The sequence below is a fragment of the Ictidomys tridecemlineatus genome, chromosome 4 (assembly GCF_052094955.1).
Source record: "Ictidomys tridecemlineatus isolate mIctTri1 chromosome 4, mIctTri1.hap1, whole genome shotgun sequence".
In the NCBI taxonomy this organism is placed as follows: Eukaryota; Metazoa; Chordata; class Mammalia; order Rodentia; family Sciuridae; genus Ictidomys; species Ictidomys tridecemlineatus.
The window spans coordinates 38,471,517-38,491,428 of NC_135480.1; the positions used below are offsets into that span (position 1 = coordinate 38,471,517).

At 31.7% G+C, this 19,912-nt stretch overlaps 1 protein-coding gene across 4 annotated transcripts in view; it reads right to left on the reverse strand.

The window, feature by feature from the left end:
• The window catches only part of Luzp2 (leucine zipper protein 2), a 471,602-nt gene that overhangs the window by 114,089 nt on the left and 337,601 nt on the right, over window positions 1-19,912 (reverse strand). For all 4 annotated transcript variants that reach the window (XM_005328059.4, XM_021728306.3, XM_078046324.1 and 1 more), the window contains one exon: window positions 17,906-17,968. In XM_005328059.4, coding sequence (XP_005328116.1) covers window positions 17,906-17,968 — 63 coding nt within the window. The remainder of the gene's footprint in view (window positions 1-17,905; window positions 17,969-19,912) is intronic.

The following is a 19,912-nucleotide window of genomic DNA, read 5'->3' on the forward strand; positions in this document are numbered from 1 at the left end:
AGTTCCTGTTGGACCACAAATACTTAGTTTGTGGTATTATGATAAAAAGTAAAATTCCCCTTTTTTATGCAAAAATTACTAATACTGTTCAGTGAATATATGCCAGACAGGATTACATGCTGATAATTTACTTATATTAATTCATTGAATTCTCAAAATAACTATATGATTTGAAAGCTATCATTAAAATAATTTTATAGATGAAAAAATAAAGGAGACAAAGTTTACTCATCTTGTTCAAATCTGTATTGTAAGTGACAAAGACAGTATTAAATCTAGAAAGCCCGGGTCCATAATCTCTGCATTTAAATTCTGCACTGTCTTGCCTCTTATATGGATTGAAGACAGTAATACCAACCCCAGTTGTGGGTAAAATGCAGTCTTAATATGCTTGAAACAAGTAAGACCAATCCAACAGCTCCCATGTTCTTCCCGTTACACAGAATATTTGGGTTCACTTCTCCTTTCACAGTCAAGTAATTAACATTAAATGAGATGTATTATATTTAATTAATTAGAAAGAAAGACTTCATTCTCATTAAATTGCAAATTAGAGAGAAATATGAAAATATTAGATTATGGTATGCTTTTTAACTCCATTTTTTAAAATTTATAGACCTCCTTTCCCCTCTCACTTTGTCTTATGTTAAAGTCAAAAGACCTTTAAGTTAGCACATTCATCATATCAAACATTTTTCATTTCTTTTGTGTTGTGAGCAGTCAAAATTCTCTCATTTAGGTATTTTGAAATATACGATGAATTATCACAAACTATAATAACCCTGTCATGCCTTGTAGAAATCTGGAACTTAATCCTCAAACCTAACACTACTTTTTTTTTTTTAATCCATCAACCAAACATTTTCTATCCTCTCATTCATCCTACTTTTCCCAAAACTAGAAACCACTATTGTAAGCTTTGTCTAAGAGATCACCTTTTATTAGTTTCCACATATAAGTGAGACTGTGTGGCATGTCTTTCTATGCCTGGCTTATGTCACTTTACAAAATATCATTTAGGCTAATCCATGTTGCCACAAATTTGTGAAACGACAGGATTTCATTCTTTTTGTGGTTGAATGGTATTCTATTGTGTATGTACACCTCGTTTTGTTCATTAATTCTCCACTGATGAACACCTAAGTTATTCCAAATCTTGCCTATTGTATATCATGCTGCAATTTACATGTGTGTACATATGTCTCCTCACATGGTGATCTCTTATCCTTTAGATATATGCCCAGAAGTGGAATTGCTGAGTCATATATTAGTTCTAGTTTTAGTTTTTTGAGGCAACTTTGTACTGTTTTCTACAACTATATACAAGAGTTCCTCTATCTCAACATTCCTGCTAGTCTTTGATTTTTTTTTTCTTTTTGATGATCTATACTCTGAGGATGGTAAATGTTGTCGCTTGATTTGAACATTGTATATTGCATACTTGTTGAAAGATCACACCACAATTTATGAATCTGTACAATTACTATATGCCAATAATAAATAACATAAATTAAAAGTAAAATATCACAAAAATTTCAAAAAAGGTAGTAACTATTAAAAGAAGAATAAAAAGAAAGACAAAAAATTAGAAGTAGAACCAATGAGCCTGCTGATCAGTCAGAAGCATCAATTAATGGCTATATTATTGCTGGTCTCAAGAACTGAAAATATAAGCCAAGCCCAGGACCCATGAGAACAGAAAGGCAAGTCAGAGAGGGAGCCTGATTACAAGATGCAGGGCAGCAAATGCTGGAGTCTTTTTCCCATCAGAAAAGGAAAACACTATATATAAAATCTTTTCACTTTTCTCTGAAGTTTACTAGTATCACCATCAGTGTCTCTCATGATTTGTCTCCAACTTATCTTCTCAATCTCTTCCCTTGCCTTTCTCCACATGTGACATACATTTGCATTAGTTCCTGTGACAATTTACTAGTGGTTCATCTTCAAACCACCCTCAATATAGACAACACTCCTTACTTAATTACTCATTCTTTTCTTTCTTCTTTCCTTCTTTCTCTATAGATAATACTGATTACCTAGCAAGTTTGTGCAATGCCTACAAGGTCTAATCCACCACTCTTCCAATAAGCTACTCCCAAGATAGAAATAATTTCACCGATTTTTTTTTTTTACCATTTCTCTGGGGTCCCTTTCCCAAAGATTTGTAGATAAAATGTTTACAAAACACAGAGCATGATTTATTAAAAGCATTTGCAAACTAAACTACCTCTCTCACTAGACGGAGAGCATGACAATTTTTTTATGCAACTTCATTTTCCTATGCCAATTCAAAGTGTCACTTGAATTAAGTGAGAAAAAAGATATTAATAATAAAGGCAAACACAGTCATGAATCCCATAATGATAATTTGGTCAGTGATGAACTACATTTATCACAGTGATCCCAAAGATTATAATGGAGCTTATAGCTTATCCTAGCCCCTATTGATTTCAGATCTGTCTTAATGTCATAACACAGTGCATTATCCACATGCTTGTGTTGATTCTGGTAAAAAGAACATTGTGTTGCCAGGAGTATAAAATAAAGCGCATGCAACTGTATGGTAAATAATTCATAATCATAATAAATATGTTACTAGATTATGTATTTACTATATTATACTTTTTACCATTATTTTAGACTGTCTTCCTTCTACTTATAAAAAAATGTTTGCTATACACAGTATGTTGTGTTACATTGGCAACAGCTCCAAATATAACATGTTTATTTAATTATACCCTGTTTTTTACACAATGATGAAATCATCCAACCATGCATTTCTTAGAATGTATCCTCTTTGTTTCTTTGTGTCTGTACCATCATTCAGAAATTAACATAAAACAAATCACTAGAAATGGCTAAAATGGATTTTAAATCACTGGATTTCTAAAGGTTATTCTTTCAAACACAAATGTCTGGAGAATATTTAAATTAAGAAAAAAGAAGAAGAGGAAAACAGCCCTGTCAAAACCCTCGTTAGTTAAGTGGGTAAGGTCTTGCAATTTTAGAGTGTGGCCCACAGAAGTATCAGAGGCACTGGAGTGTTTGGGCTTGTTTGAAGTGCACAATCCCAGCCCCTCTCTCAGAAAGACAAAACTATAATTTCCTTTTAACATGATACACAGGCGTTTCTCACATGATACAATTTGTGAAGAACCAGCAGAGCATCATCTTTCAGTTTGGCTCAAGCTGAGTTTTGTTATCAAAACAGGTAGAATCGAACAGGCAATCTATAAGACTACTTAATTGCTATTGAATTCTTGTGTACTAAAATAACATTAAAATCCAAGCACTATGCAAATAAAAGTGTTCGAAGAAGTGAAGATATCAATATGAGATCACTATTGTCTCCAATAAATCTAAAGTAAACAAATATAATACACAAAAATGGGGTAGTGGTATTACATTGAGTTAACATAGTTTCTGATTCATTTTTTAAAAATCAAGAGAGCTATTTTCAATAATATTATTTAGAAGACTTTAAAGATGCTAATGAATACATTATGAACATAGCAACATATCAAATATGTTCAAAATGAAGCTTAGGATTTTGTTGAATAATTGTAGTAATTTTCTTTATGTTATTAAAAACTGGGACGAATTTCTATTATACCTACAAATAAGTTAAAGATAGTTGGAAAAGGGAATACAATCTTTCTGTCTCCAGACAATGGTCAACTGCAATTGTGTTTAGCAATTTTACTTCTATTTTGTTCTTTACATTATTTCTTTTCTTTAACTCATGTAAAAACTTTACTAGAAAAAATCCTTATACCCTAATATCTCATGTCTGAATAGATATTGGTTCTTTATTTCTTAATTGCTACATAACTATCATAAAACATGAACAGCTTTCTCACCAGAATGTTCCTGAGATTCTTCTGCTCTTATTTATAATTAATTAAAACAAATACATTTATACTTAAATTGAAGCAGATGATCTGCTTTTCTCCTGACTTCCAAGAATATTTCATATCTTAAAGGGAAAAAAGTGGTGTGGATTGTAATTATGTGTCCCAGACATGGCTAAGTATGAGAATCTGAGTAAATGAAGCTAAAAGTAATAATTCTTTGGACTGCAAAAAAATGAACTGTTAATTTCTTGAAAAATAAATTTTCCTCAACAACAGAAAAAAATAATTCATTGATCATATAGCATATATAAAATATTTTCAAGGTACATTTGCATGAACAATTTCATTTGATCTTGAGGTATGAATTCTGATCTTATTCATATTTCACTCACCAAGGAACTAGTATTCAAATGTCTTTATGTAAGTATAGTTTCTAGATTTGTAAAAGACTAATAGAGAGCTCAGTCCTCTTATTTCAAATGTGTACCCTTTTTACCACATGAAGCTAAATTTATAAACAACAAGAAATTTACAAAACATTCAGTGATGATGCCCAGGCTTACTATAAGTAAGAAATTAGGTACATAGATTAGTCAAAGTTGTAAAACATTTTTTTAGAAGTAATTTTTGTTGCTCCTTTAAGGGTAAAATGCAAAAATTTGAGCACTCATATTTTGTGCTTTTTAATTATACAGAGTGAACAGTGTTTTGGTTTTTGTTTTGTTCTGTTTTGCATTTGTGTTGTTTCAGGAAGCACCAAATGAACATAACCATCTAACAAAAATACAGACACAGAATTCTCATAAGATGTATAATACATCCCATATAGATCTTTTCCACCTCGAGGGATTTTTACACTTCTGTTTTTTTTCTGGAGGAGAAATGGCAAGGGTTGGGGGAGGGTGGGAAGATGTACTGGTTATGAGAGAAACAAGAGTAGAGATTATTCATTGAAATGAAAATTTTAAGATATTTTAAAATATAGTGAACTTGACTATAATACTTGGCTTCTGGCTAAGTGGGTTCAGAGCTCTGAAATGATATTCATTGTCTACAAAAGTTCTGCATTGGACCTTACCTTCTGAGTTTATTCCATGGTTTGCAGGGAATTAAACTCTATTCTTGCTTAAAACTACTACCATTCCTGGGACTGAAAACCTATTACAAACTGACCTTAAATTCTTCTAAGAAAAGAGAGTAGATAGAATATAAAGGAAAGACAGAGACAAGGAATAAAGAAGGAACAAAAACAAAAGAATCATGGGAAAACACACTTTGATAGACAGGAGCCTGGCATCTCTGTTGGAACCAGGGAGGAATATAAATTATCTCTCATTGAGAATGACAAGGGGCTCTTTAACACAGGATTTTGTAAATGGGTAAAAGCACCTTTTGCCTTAGAGTGTTGTGAACCTTCAAAACTAATATTTGTAATGACAAACAATGCCATTGGGGAGATTGTTCTATATCTTGTAGGAGACTGGATCAGAAGCTGTTTCCAGGATCATCCCAAGGTAAAGTCTGATGGCTCTTGAAAATGTCCTCATGAAGCTGATGTGACTTGTTTCTTCAATGGGGGTTTGTTATGCCCCAGTGACCAAGGTAGTGGTCAAGATACTTGAATATTTCTTTAAAAAGATAAATCCAAGTAAGATGACTTAACTGGTGATGTTCACAGGTCAAAGTCTCCCAGTGTGTAGTGCTTAGGGATTCTGCTTTTGCCTCTATAAGCTCTAAATTCCTTTTCACAAACTACAATATTTATGTAGGTGATCTCCATCTCCTTTTTAAATTACTATAGACTGTATCTGCTGCAGCTGCTTTCTTTGCAATTACCTCCAGAGGTAATTGGCTTCTTCTTTTTTATTATGTGTAGGTTAACAAACACCCTTGAAAGTAAGTAACAATAATACAATGAGGTGAAATCAATCAAGTAAGTTCGGAAATATACTTTTGAAATGTTTCCTGTGGGGACAGAAAGATAATGTCGAAATGCACTACTTTAAAAAGAGAATAACAATAACAAAAGAGAACAACAATAACTTGCTCTTGTCTTCTGAAATTACTTGGCTTCACCACTAGAATAGAGGATACAGAAAACAGGTATGTTAAAAAATTATAATGAGTAAAATTACTGATTGTTTACCATTCTTTCTTTTTATAGTTTGGGTCATAATAAAGTTTACATTTAGAATAGAGATGCACTATAATTGTTTTGTATTTTAATCAGAGATGAGAATTATTTGATGTGTAGAATTGTCCCTGGGCAGTAGTTTCAGAGTGCTCAAATTTAATTCTGAAAAAGGGCATAATTTCTAGTCAGAGTACATTTGAACATTCCATGTGCTCAGAAGAATATAATATTGTTTTGTATTGAAAAATATTTTAATATATTTGTAAGAAGGAAACATTTAGGCAATAAAAAAAATCATTAAATTGACTATTGCTATGCCTATAGCTGATCCAGCAGTATTTGAGACAGTTTCATGAGGAAGTGGTTTCCACAAAGATCATGTGAGGGCACCCCTGCTGTATATATACTCCAAGCAAGGAAATTTGCAAAGTCATCTAAACTTGGTTAAGGTGGAAGACCATTCTCAGTGGGAATACAGTATGTTAAGCCAAGAAACAGGTCACCTAAGGGACAGGACCAGAACATATAGGGAAGGTCCACAATTCAGGGATCAGTCCACCTCCTCAGACCAAAAAGGAACATTCTGTGATTGGCCTAAAATTAGTTGTTATCAATTTGCTTTTAAGTACAAGAACTCACAAGTATTCTGAGTTTTGCATTCTATTCTGACATTCTTTAGCTTATATTCCACTTTTCTATCAAGTCTTGGAAAATATAGCAAATATTGTTTATTATAGTGTTAGAACAGTAGTGAGTGAATATTGAAAACAGCTTTTTAGAGCTGCTTAGAGGTTTTCAGAGGCTACTATAAGCAAAGTATTAGTAATTCACCCAAAGGAGGAAATGAGTGTCATCTTGAATACTGACTCTAAATATCTTTTAAGAAACTGTTTCAAATCTTAGAATGAGAATTTGAGGCTAAATCCAAACTTTGTGGAAAAATGTACTATGACTCTTTAGCAAGGATTGGAACAGGTACAGGGAAGGACATGAAGAACACACAGATGTATTTATATTTTCAAATGGATCTACAAGTTCTGTCACTCCATTTTTAATGTTTTGTTCTATTCTGTGATGCACCTTTTTTTTTTAAATCCTGGATTAGTTTAAAATGTGGTTTATAACAACCCAATTTAAAATATGAAAGGTTAAAATTTATATACATTTTAATGGAACTGAAGATCAAACCTGAACCTGGAGTATGCTAGGCTACATATATTATTTAAAGTTGTAAATGTTTTCTTTAAATTATTACTAATACTATCAGAAGCCTGGCGCATATATATATATACACACACACACACACACACACACACATATACACATACATATATGTATATATATATGTTTTAAAACTATGTGTATGTATGTGTATATATATATGTTATAAAACTATGTGTATATATATATATATGTTTTAAAACTATGTGTGTATGTATATGTGTGTATATATGTATGTTTATATATATATATATATATCCCTCAATTTTAGAATATATATATATATATATATCCCTCAATTTTAGAATATATATATATATATATATCCCTCAATTTTAGAATAAATGAATAGAACAAAAAAGAGAAGACAAAACTGTGAACAAGCATGGATTATGACCAATGACAGCCAGAGAAACCTCCTCCAATTTTTTCCTGTGAATTCTTAGAATGAAGAAGATAAGCATTAACATACAAAGCAATAATTATTAAAGTATTAAGGTTTAGCTCAATATGCACCAGCAATAATCTGATAAATTTTATGAATTTCTAAGAAATATGATATATGCAAACCTATGAAAATTTTGGACAAGTTCGAAACAGTCAATGCCTTCTTGAAATGCATTATATATTGACTCCAAACCCCTTACTAAAGCAAGAAAGCATCTTGGCCAAGAAGAATACATTGCTCAGTGCTGGATATGTACTACATGTGGAGTAGATGCTTTTGCTCAAAGAAATGAATATGAAATCAAGAGACTTCCATAGAATTTGTCAAATTGTAGATAAGTAACTTTAAATATCTGGACACGGTTTCTTCAACCAAAATTTCTTTCAAAATGTTACACTAAACTTGATAATAACATTGATTCTTAGTGTTTGGAAATTCCCATAGCTTATGGAGAAACAAATTCAGTATTCATTTAATTTTAGCTTTCCATGACTTCTAATAAGAAATAAGTGTGACCTTTTAAAAATTTCATCTCTATTACAGTTTTAGTGAGTAATTAAAAATAAGTGAGGCTATTAAGCTTTTGTACTTTAAGCATGGAAGTAATAAGGCTGAAAACCTGGGTTGACTCTTGCAGTGAACTCTTTCATGATTCTTATCCACAGAATATGCTCTTAACATTCTCTAAGACTATTAAGAGTGGATCACAAAAATAAGGAGTCTTAGAAAAGACACCTCTATTCCAAGCAATTGTCAATTCTAAACTGAAGGCATCATATTTTTATACTGAAGACATTTATTTTTAATAAAGTACAGTGAGTTTTATTTACCAACTAAATTATTTTCTTTCATGTTACCAAACTTGTAATTCTAGCTATTCATGTCTGACTTTTAGACTTGGAGTGCATTAAAAAATATTCCTAAAAATACATAATATATAAATCATCTTAAGATACAAAGTAGAAATATCGCTTGGCACCAAATGACATTGAGAAAGACAAAACCCTTACACTCAGTTGCCCCATAATTTCAGGTGGCTTTTATAACTGCTCTCTGTCTTGATTCTCTGATCCATCATAAAGAAGATCAAGTTGACTATCCAACTGATCATAGAACTATTTTGAGGCTCAAATGAATGTGTTCTGAAAACCTTAAAGCTTCTGGATTCATGCAAGAAAGTAAAACAATAAAACAAGTAACCACTCAAACCTCTTTTACAAAGTGCCTACAATTTAGAACCTTACTTCATTTAAGTGGTGATAATTTGAAAGTAACAATGAATGGCACTGAAAATTCTTCAGCTCATTTATAAATTTGGTTTAATATATGGATGGAATAAGTATAAATTAATGAGAGACAGATGCACTAAAATTGCACAAGACTTTAAAAATTAAGGTACAATAGTTTCACAAAATCTATTATAAATAACCGGAATGATGATATATTTTTGACACTCACTGGTATCCAGTCTTGGAATCAATGTGGAACATTCTCTGTTTGGAAATAGCTGACAGTGGGGCTATGAAATTTAATATGTCTAGTTTGCAGAGGAAATAGCAATGATGGCACTTGCAATTTTGATGTCTGAGTTTCAGAAGGAATGGATCTCTTCTAGAGTTATAGATTTTAGAATAAATATCAGCATTTGATATGATTACATAAGCATATATTATAGGAATAGCTACCACAGTAAAACCATAAAACCCTGCCAAATACACTAGATTCATTTATCCCAACAAGTTATTTTTCATAAAATATAAATAAATAAGTAAATACAAGGTGAGAGCTTCTATTAATAAATTTGTTTTACTCATAAATATTTTGGTGGTTATGAGTAAGGATCAAACTTCTCTAGGTCGCAATTCTTTCATTGTGTAATGGAATGCAAAACTCTTCCTCTCTCTCTCATAGGAGTTTTGGTAAGGGTTAGATGAAATAATATACATCAAGAACAGGATAAATTATAAAATGTGAGTCAAGAATGCTACCTCAAAGAATGGCATTTTGGCTTGCTGAGTACTTTGAAGTGAAAGGCTTTGGAAGAGACTCAGAAGTTCTCTCTCTGAACATCTGCCCACTTCTCTTCTGCAAGGTGAGTCATAGAAACCAGAACCTTTGGTCCCCAAAGATATCCATAACACTAAGAAATGACACTCTAACCTTCCTCTGCCTTTCTTTGGAAGAGCTGCTTATAAAGAAATTCTATGACCTACTTTTCCTAATAGTAGGTTGTAAGACTCTCATACCAGAGGAGTCTGACCTCATCCTGAGGAGCAGGGGATGCTATACAGAAAGGCCAAGGAAAATATAAACAGACAGACATTTCTGGGTACCCACCCCTGCAGTCTATAGCTACTACATCATACTTTTTTGTCCAATCACATTTGTACTTGGTTCACCATTCTTCAGCAAATATAAGCAAAAACAAACAAACAAACAAACAAAAACAGTTTTTGCAATTTCTTTGGTCTTCATGTTGGAAAGATCCTGTGTCATGTAATAGTTTGATTAAATACATTTATTATGCTTTTCTATTGTTTACTTGCTTTTCACTATTCAATTTCAGCTATGATCCTCTTATGATGGAGAGGGAAATAAATATAGCATTCTGCCTCTATAAATGCAATCATATCTTACATTAAATTTCAATTAAATATATAAATTTAATTAATCGATTACTTTTGTAAAAAGTAGTTTAAATCACTATTTCAAATGCCAAGGAACACATGTTATCCTCAAACTGGTTTGTTCAATAAATAACACGTATAATCACAAAATTATCTTTGCATAGCACATTTAATATATAATTGTCTCCCTTTTAATTTTGTCTTGTTTTTGTTTTGTGAAACCAATAGAATGCATTGAAAATCCCCAAAAGTTGGAATATGGGGAGAAAGAATGATGATTTTGGCCCAAAATGCTTTCCATCTGAAAACAAAAGTCAGAACATAGATAAAGAGTTCATAAGCATCAGAATAAAAGCAAGATGGGATTTTCAATATGTGTTGCAACTACATTAGAAAGAACAAAAAAAATTTGGAGTGAAGAAAGTGGACAGAATAACTAATGGTCGGCAAGCCATCAGTAAAAAATAAGGAAACATGATGGAGCAAACAGAGGAGCAGGGGAAGGATTCAATACAACTCCAGACTTTGCCTGATAGATTTGAACTAGTTGTTAATAAAACACTACTTTAATTACCTTGAGTAAATAATTTCTCAGGCCTCATTTTACACACAAAAACACACATTATGTATACATGTTTATGCATATGTACACACAAACACATATCTCATATTCTCATATATATCTAAGTTGTCTGGAGGAGCAAATGGGATAATGCATATAAAGCACATAGCAAAATAGGAAATGCATAGGTATTGCTCAATATATGTCAGCTTTTTATAATATCAGAAATTTTCTAATTCTATTGATTCAAGATTATGCATGTAGATGAGACAAATAAAACTTTGGGAATTTTTGAAATCATGTAATTTGGGCATACTTAACACCTACATATCATTTATTATATTTATAATGCATAATATAAATATATACAGTATGTATAATAAATGTATGTATAAATAATATATAAATATAATATAAAATATATAAATATAATATAAAATATATAAATGTAATATTAAATGAAGTGATATTGCACTTCTAATTTTGTTTATGAATGTGTAATACACAATAAATGTATACATAAATGTATATATAAATATATATATGTAAATAAACAAATGTAACATAATTATAATATATATAAATGTAACATGAAGTGAAGGTTGATTGATATTATACTTCTTATTTTAAAAGCCTAAGTGGGAGCAGTCTGACATGTTGCACCAAACACTTGACAATTGTGTAAACATGTCAGTCCTCATAAAATTAAAATCATGGCCAAAATTTATGTTCGAAGACCTTCCCAGTCAAGCTGTATTTAATTATAAGCTTATGGAAGATGAAATGAAGTTCAGAGTTAATTTCCAAATATGTTCGAACATTTTTCCTTTTAAATATGTTGTCATAAGTCTTAGTTTATTATGCCTTTATTCAACAGAGTAGTTGATAGTTTAAATTTTTGTGACCAAAAATTTGTGAAAATTGACTCAATTTTACCAAAATAAGTTAAATAAAAATTAGAAACAGAAATCAAGTGACTAATATTCTAAAGTGTATATTCAACTGCAGAATTATGAATTGTATAACAAACTAAAAGGATAACTTTCATTTTATAATCTCTCAAAACAACAGTTTGTTATTGCTGTATTGTATTTGTTAATTTTTATAATTACATACATACCTACTTATTTGGTTGTGTTTCATTAAAGAGAATGCCCAGTGAAAAAATAAGTCTTAAACTCAACTTCATCTTATTGAACTGATAAAAATGAACTGATGAAAATGTAAATTGTTTTTATTTTCTTAAAAGTAACCAGTATAAGTTATTGCTTAATCTTATTATTACAAATAATAAGGTTCTTATGAAAAATGACAAAATTAAAAGAAGAAGGCATTGTTATCACAATGTAAATTAAAATCTTATCTTTCATATACATATGTATACACATATACACATTCATGCACATTTAAGGGAATGGTTAATTCACTTTGGCATATTCTTATAGAAGATTATGCATTTAAAACAAAAAGACCTCTTTATGTTTTAAAATTGTGTTTTAATTATAATTTTATATGTGTATCACATGGTTTCAATTATGCATTTTACAAAAAAACTAGATAAAAATATGACATATGTCAAAATATTGTTTGTGCTTGTTGTGAGTGATGGTATTTGAAGTATTTGCTTATAGCATTATATTTTGCAACTTCTCTTCAATGAGCAAATAACCCTCTTGAAAGTAAATATCTATAATATTTAATATCTAATAGTATATATGTATATATATGGACCAGAAAATGGAGAAACAGAGCATAGATATTATAGAAATGTCAGCGGCAAATGTTATGATGAAGGATTAAAGGTAACTCAAGTACTAGCAATGAGTGAGTTGTCGCCTCCTTCTTCAGTGGAGAGTACTTTCTGTAGCTGACTGACTTCCCAAAGCCAAAAACAGTTTCCAGGCTTTAATAAGGACACTGAATTTATCATGGTGCCTTGGAATTGTCAGTACATACCATTGTTTTTAGCATTAAATTTCTAAGCTCCATCAGCAAGTGCTGCTCCTTCAGTCTCTGCATTTATCAAAAAACATCAATTCAATCCAAAATTCAACAGAATCTATGGGGAAATCACTTGAAATAGAATCTTCAAGTTATCATCTCAGATATCAGCAAAGTATCATCAAAGAAAATTTGTAGACTCATTTTCAAAGGTATATGAGTGAATTTCTGTGGGAACCTACTGCTTAGTGCCACATACATGAGTTTCTGTGATCTAAATCCCTGACTTGTTTATTATTTAATATATGTTTATTCAATAGTTAATAAACTAATTGATATTGCATTAAGCAAATCAGATAAGTTTGCTGTCCTCATGATAAGTGGATGTGTAATGCTCATTACAGCAGAAGCTAGTAGGTTGCTTCCTGCAGAAGCTGTGCATTGCCTCCTAATCAAAAATTCCCTTCCTTTCATTTTATACCTAAAAGAAACATATTTCAGAACAGAATCTGAAAATGTTAAGGTTTTATTTTTCATAGATCAAGTTTATGGAGATCTCTCTAAAATTCATCTTCTTTATGAAAATAATAACCTTGAAAGACATGTACTTCCCTTTTCTCCTCTCCGCACATTTGGATGAGGATACCTCTTACACATCTCTAGCAACCATCATGAAACAATGAGGAATCAGAGCTTAGAGCAAATCAAGTTGAGGGTGGTGATATGAAAAGGTGGAATCAAGACAAACTGCAGTCTTCTTGTCATTGTTAAGCTAATGAGAAAACTATAAATTTGTCATACTTTCAGACTTTTTATTAGACTTTTCAAAAATCCTGCTATGAAATAGCTTTTGAGGAGGTTAACAGCTTTGTTTTCCAATAACACACAGTTCTCCCAATTTTGTATATTTGCATTGCTCCTAAAGTGGCACAAAATAACGAAGATTATAAATCATGTTCCAGTTTTCACACAGTTTTTTCAGCAAACTTTGATTTGAGTAACTTCTGAAAGTTGATAAATTATGAACTACATTCAACTGGCTTATAACAAAAAAGAAAATCACAGAACATTATAGGATATTCTTATTCTCTTCTCCCAACTTTTCCAAAACTCTTATTTTGAGAAATATAATTCAAAAGATTCAAAATCCTCATATGATCTATTATCTTTGCAAAAGTCTCTCAGCCTAACACCTACAGCTCATGAGTGCCAAGGAAACTAAATTTTTTAAAAATACTTCTAAACTTGTGTAGTTAAACTAACTCACAGAGAATTTGATATTTCTTTGGAAATGATGACAACACACACACTCACACACACACAAACAATTTTGTTGTAAATTTCAACTGTTTTTTTTTTTTTTTAATTGAGCGAAAAAGCTAAGTCCAGGCTGAATGGAAGAGTTAAGTTAACCTGAGCTCCACAGTCTTAGCATGAAAAATTAAAGGGAGAAAGCAAATACCCTGGCTTTCAAGTTCATCCTATCTATTTATCAAATAGGGTGCTGGGAGGTGAGGTTACTAAGTATCAATGGAATTAATTCACAATTTCCTTGGAGTACAAGGAAATACCTTGCTCTAAATAAAGCCAAAGAAGTGGCAGAAAGCATATATATACATATATATATATATGTATATATATGCAAATGGCAATGTATGCCCAGATTCATGTTTGCATGGGATAAGTATTTAATACACATTGCTTGGCATAAGAAGAAAGTATTTCTATAATTCCAAAGCCAAGAATAAAGGCACCAAAGTAGAAAGATGAGTCATTTTGCATTGTTCTCATTAAAGAAATTGCTAACTTTCTCAATTATTAAAAAAAATAGGGAGTTATTCCTTTTTATTTTAAACCTGACTTTTGTAGTTTGAAATGATTATTGTGAAAATTTGGTTAAAATATATTGAATATAAATTAATTTATATTATTGCAATGACAAATTATCATTATTACTCATAAAAACCTAATGCTATATCACTCCCTTTCATTTGTCAAGGCAGATGTACAAACGCATATTTAAAATATCTGACTTCTTACCAAAAGTTCTCTATAGGTTAATGCAATGCCAATCAAAATCCCAATGGCATTTCTTGTAGAAATACATAAAGCAATCATGAAATTCATATGGAAAAATAAAAGACCCAGAATAGCAAAAGGAATTCCAAACAGGAAGTGTGAATCAGGTGGTATAGTGATATCAGACTTCAAACTATACTACAGAGCAATAGTAACAAAAACAGCATGGTACTGGTACCAAAACAGGCGAGTGGACCAATGGTACAGAATAGAGGACACAGAGACAAATCCACAAAATTACAACTAACTTTGATAAAGGGGCTAAAAGCATGCAATGGAGAAAGGATAGCATCTTCAACAAGTGGTGCTGGGAAAACTGGAAATCCATATGCAACAAAATGAAACTGAATCCCTTTCTCTCGCCATGCACAAAAGTTAACTCAAAATGGATCAAGGAGCTTGACTTGATGTCAAATCAGAGACTCTGCTTCTGACAGAAGAAAAAGTTGGCTCCAATCTACATATTGTGGGGTCAGGCTCCAAATTCCTTAATAGGACACTCACAGCACAAGAGTTAATAACAAGAATCAACAAATGAGACTTACTCAAACTAAAAACTTTTTTCTTAGCAAGAGAAACAATAAGAGAGGTAAATATGAAGCCTACATCCTGGAAACAAATCTTTACTCCTCACACTTCAGATAGAGCCCTAATATCCAGAGTATACAAAGAACTCAAAAAATTAAACAATAAGAAAACAAAGAACCCAATCAACAAATGGGCCAAGGACCTGAACAGACACTTCTCAGAGGAGGACATACAGTCTATCAACAAGTCCCTAAAAAAATGCTCCCCATCTCTAGCAGTCAGAGAAATGAAAATCAAAACCACCCTAAGATACCATCTCACTCCAGTAAGATTGGCAGCCATTATGGAGTCAAACAACAACAAGTGCTGGCGAGGATGTGGGGAAAAGGGTACACTTGTACATTGCAGGTGGGACTGCAAATTGGTGTGGCCAATTTGGAAAGCAGTATGGAGATTCCTTGGAAAGCTGGGAATGGAACCACCATTTGACCCAGCTATTCCCCTTCTTGGACTATTCCCTAAAGACCTTAAAAGAGCGTACTATGCGGATACTGCTACATCAATGTTCATAGCAGCACAATTCACAATAGCTAGACTGTAGAGCCAACCTAGATGCCCTTCAATAGATGAATGGATAAAAAAAAAATGTGGCATTTATACACAATGGAGTATTACTCTGCAAGAAAAAATGACAAAATCATGGGATTTGCAGGGAAATAAATGGCATTAGAGCAGATTATGCTAAGTGAAGCTAGCCAATCCCTAAAAAACAAATGCCAAATGTCTTCTTTGATATAAGGAGAACAACTAAGAACAGAGCAGGGAGGAAGAGCATGAGAAGAAGATTAACATTAAACAGGGACAAGAGGTGGGAGAGAAAGGGAGAGAGAAGGGAAATTGCATGGAAATAGAAGGAGACCCTCATTGTTATATAAAATTACATATAAGAGGAAGTGAGGGGAAAGGGAAATAAAGAACAAGGGGGAGAAACAAATTACAGTAGATGGAGTAGAGAGAGAAAATGGGAGGGGATGGGAGGGGAGGGGGGATAGTAGAGGATAGGAAAGGCAGCAGAATACAACAGACACTAGTATGGCAGTATGTAAAAACATGGATGTGTAACCGATGTGATTCTATAATCTATATATGGGGTAAAAATGGGAGTTCATAACCCACTTGAATCAAATGTATGAAATATGATATGTCAAGAACTATGTAATCTCTTGAACAACTAATAATAAAAATTAAAAAAAAAACAAAGTACATGTATGAAGACACAAATTAGTATTAACATACTTTATATAAAACCAGATATGAAAAATTGTGCTATATATGTGTAATAAGAATTGTAATGCATTTCGCTGTCATTTATTTTTTTAAAAAATCAATAAAAAATAAAATGGACAAAAAAAAATATCTGACTTCCATCACCCCTGATCAAAGGGGAACAAGAAATTATCTGTATTCATTTTTCTTTGCTGTTATAACAAATTACCACAAACTTAGTGGCTTAAGATAACCCAAATTTGTTGTCCTATAAGTTTCAAGATCAAGAGTCTGAAATGAATTTTTTGGAATAAAAGTCCAGTGTTGGCATGGTAGCTTCTTTCTGGAGGCTAGGGAGACTCTTTTTCTTTATCTTCGCTTCTACTGCTTTTGTAAACAAATGTTTTCTTTACCTTTATTGCCTCATTCTTATAAGAATTCATATAGTTAAATTACTGCTTAACTAGATAATAAAGATAATTTTTTTCATCTCAAGAATCTTAACTTGGGGCTGGGGTTGTGGCTCTATGGTAAAGCACTTACCTTGCATGTGTGAGGCATCGGGTTCCATTCTCAGCACCACGTATATACAAATATGTTTATAGTTAAGTTTAAAATAAAATAAAGGTTCATTAGCAACTAAAAACAAATATTTAAGTTTTATGTATAAAAGAAATTTAACTTAGTCACGCCTACAAAATATCTTTTGCCTGTAAGAAAATACTCACCAATTCTGGGAATTAAGATTGGAATGTCTCTGCGAGACCATTATCCAGTCCACTGTATATATAGGTTGTGTCAGATTCCTAATTATTCATAGGATTTGACCAGGTAGTTTTGTAATGAGAGTATCAGTCCAAAACCAAGCAATCATAATGAAATATGTGGACTCTTAGTATCTTTAGGAACTTCTGAAAATCAAGAGTCTAGGTCACTGGAAAACTTCTTTGGATTTTGCTTAATGTGTACAAACTTTGCAAAAACAATATTTTCCCCATATTGAATTAAAGTAACTGGGATTGAAAAGGAAATACTTTGTAACAACATATGCATTTAATAAGAAATGTACAAAAGAAATTATATTTATCTACATTAAGTGAGCAAGAACATTAAAGTATCTTCAGTGCTTTAGCTTGCAACTCTAGTTCTTGACAAAGTATAGAAATAAAGTTTAAGCTAAATAACGGTTTTGAAAGTTTAGATATTGAGCTAGGAACTTGGAGGAGAGAAAAGGATGCTCACCTTAAATAACAAATCCTTCTTCCCATAACGAAGTTCCTTTAGTTGGGCTTGGATCTTTTTTGACTGTAAAAGAAGAAACATAGATTAGTACCTAAATTCACTTATATTTCCAAGCTTATAGATTCACATTTTTTCAGACTGCACAAGCGTAAATTTGTAGTGAAGCAAAATAGAACTCCACTACTTTGGAAATAAAAAAAAAAGAACACTTAAACTCTGCTTTGGGCATCAAACATTCCAACATCTGAGACTGAAAGAGAAAAGTCAGAGCCTGTTTTTAAAAAGTCTTATTTTTAAGAAAAGAGTATTACTTAAAGAATTTTACTTATTGCTCTTCCCCACTCTTTAACCAAATACACAAAATTTCTGTCACCAAGGCATTGCTGAAAATATAATTTTAGATGTTAAATATATTTGTGTATGTGCGTGCCTCAGTTGTCACGGTTGATATAAAATGACTTATTTTTACATATCAACTATAACAAAATTTAAATTGAAGAGCATTTTTAAATTTTCCACTTTTCTAATGGAGAAGGAATTAAGCAAATATTACTGGAGGAAATATACTTAGGAAGAAGATTACTTAGGAAGAAGACATATTTGACTACAACACTAAATTATGTTCTAAGACATAGATGATGAGCATGCTTTCCAAAATTTTCAGAAGAGATTTAGTTTCCAACATTTTAATGTAAGGAACTCAGTTTACTGCATTTTTATACCTTAGATTTTGGGTCCTGATATTTTATTCAGGAGAAACACACACACACACACACACACACACACACACACACACACACATACACACATGCACACACACACGCACACGCACACGCACACGTTTATCATGGTCACAAGAAGAAAAATAATAATAATTAAACATACTAGTTGATTTTTTGCTTCTTCAGCACATATACTAAAATTAGAACAATACAGGCAGGGAGAGGTAGAGAGAAGAAACAAAGGAAAGAATGTGAGAAGGAAGAAAGGAAAGAAGAAAAAAAAGAGTTTTAAGAGTTTGACATATTAACAACTCTGTACTACAACTCTAAACAAGGAAACAACAGGAATTTGTAATTTCTTATAAGATTGTTAATGTTTTCTCATTTCTATAAAAATTCACTCTTTTTTTTCATGATAGGAGTACTGAAGTGCATGGAACATAAGAAAATAAAAAGATGTCATTATGTGTCTATATTTACTAATATTTTATTCAGAATTTAAAATTTTGCTTGAGCCACCAGCCCTTTAAATTAATAAATTTACTTCAAAATTAACAATTGCTACAGCTCTGCCCATCCCCCAATTTTCACTAGTGTCCCAAAATAATGATGTTTTAGACATAGCATCTCTGTCTCTTATTAGTTTTCTAAGATAATCCTTAATTTCCTGGCTGTTATGTTGTGATACTCATTTCAGTTAAAGATAATTTCTATTAGGTTTCACAAATTGAATGCAAAGTTGATTGACATTTTGCCCCTTTTGTCACAGTCTAGTGTCTAGAACCCATTTATACCCAGGCTGGATAGTCTCTTACGAAAATATACTTTTTTCCTAATTAGTGTTGACAAGTATCAATGGGAAATGGGAGCTTGTTACTACATTCTGTGTAGGTGATGTGCCCAACTCCTTTTCTAGCCTTTTACTTAGTTGGTGCTCTTTCAGGTATCAGAAAGAAATCATATTATGTCATTTGGGCTACTATTTTTTAATGAATATTTATGCTGAATGAAGAGAAAATATATATATTTAAATTTTTAATCACTATTAAAACATCAATTATTATATTATGTAATGATTCATTCATTAACTACAACAAAACTCAGATGGTGTTTTTCTTCAGTTAGCAACCACAACTTGGGAGATTTATTAAGCTTTGTTATAAAAATAACCTTCAAAAGTTCTTCTTGTGGTCTCTCCTCTCTTCTATCAATTTTCTAATATTTAGTGAATTAACATTTAGTGAATCAATTAAGCAAATCTGTTCTGAGCATTTGATGATGAATT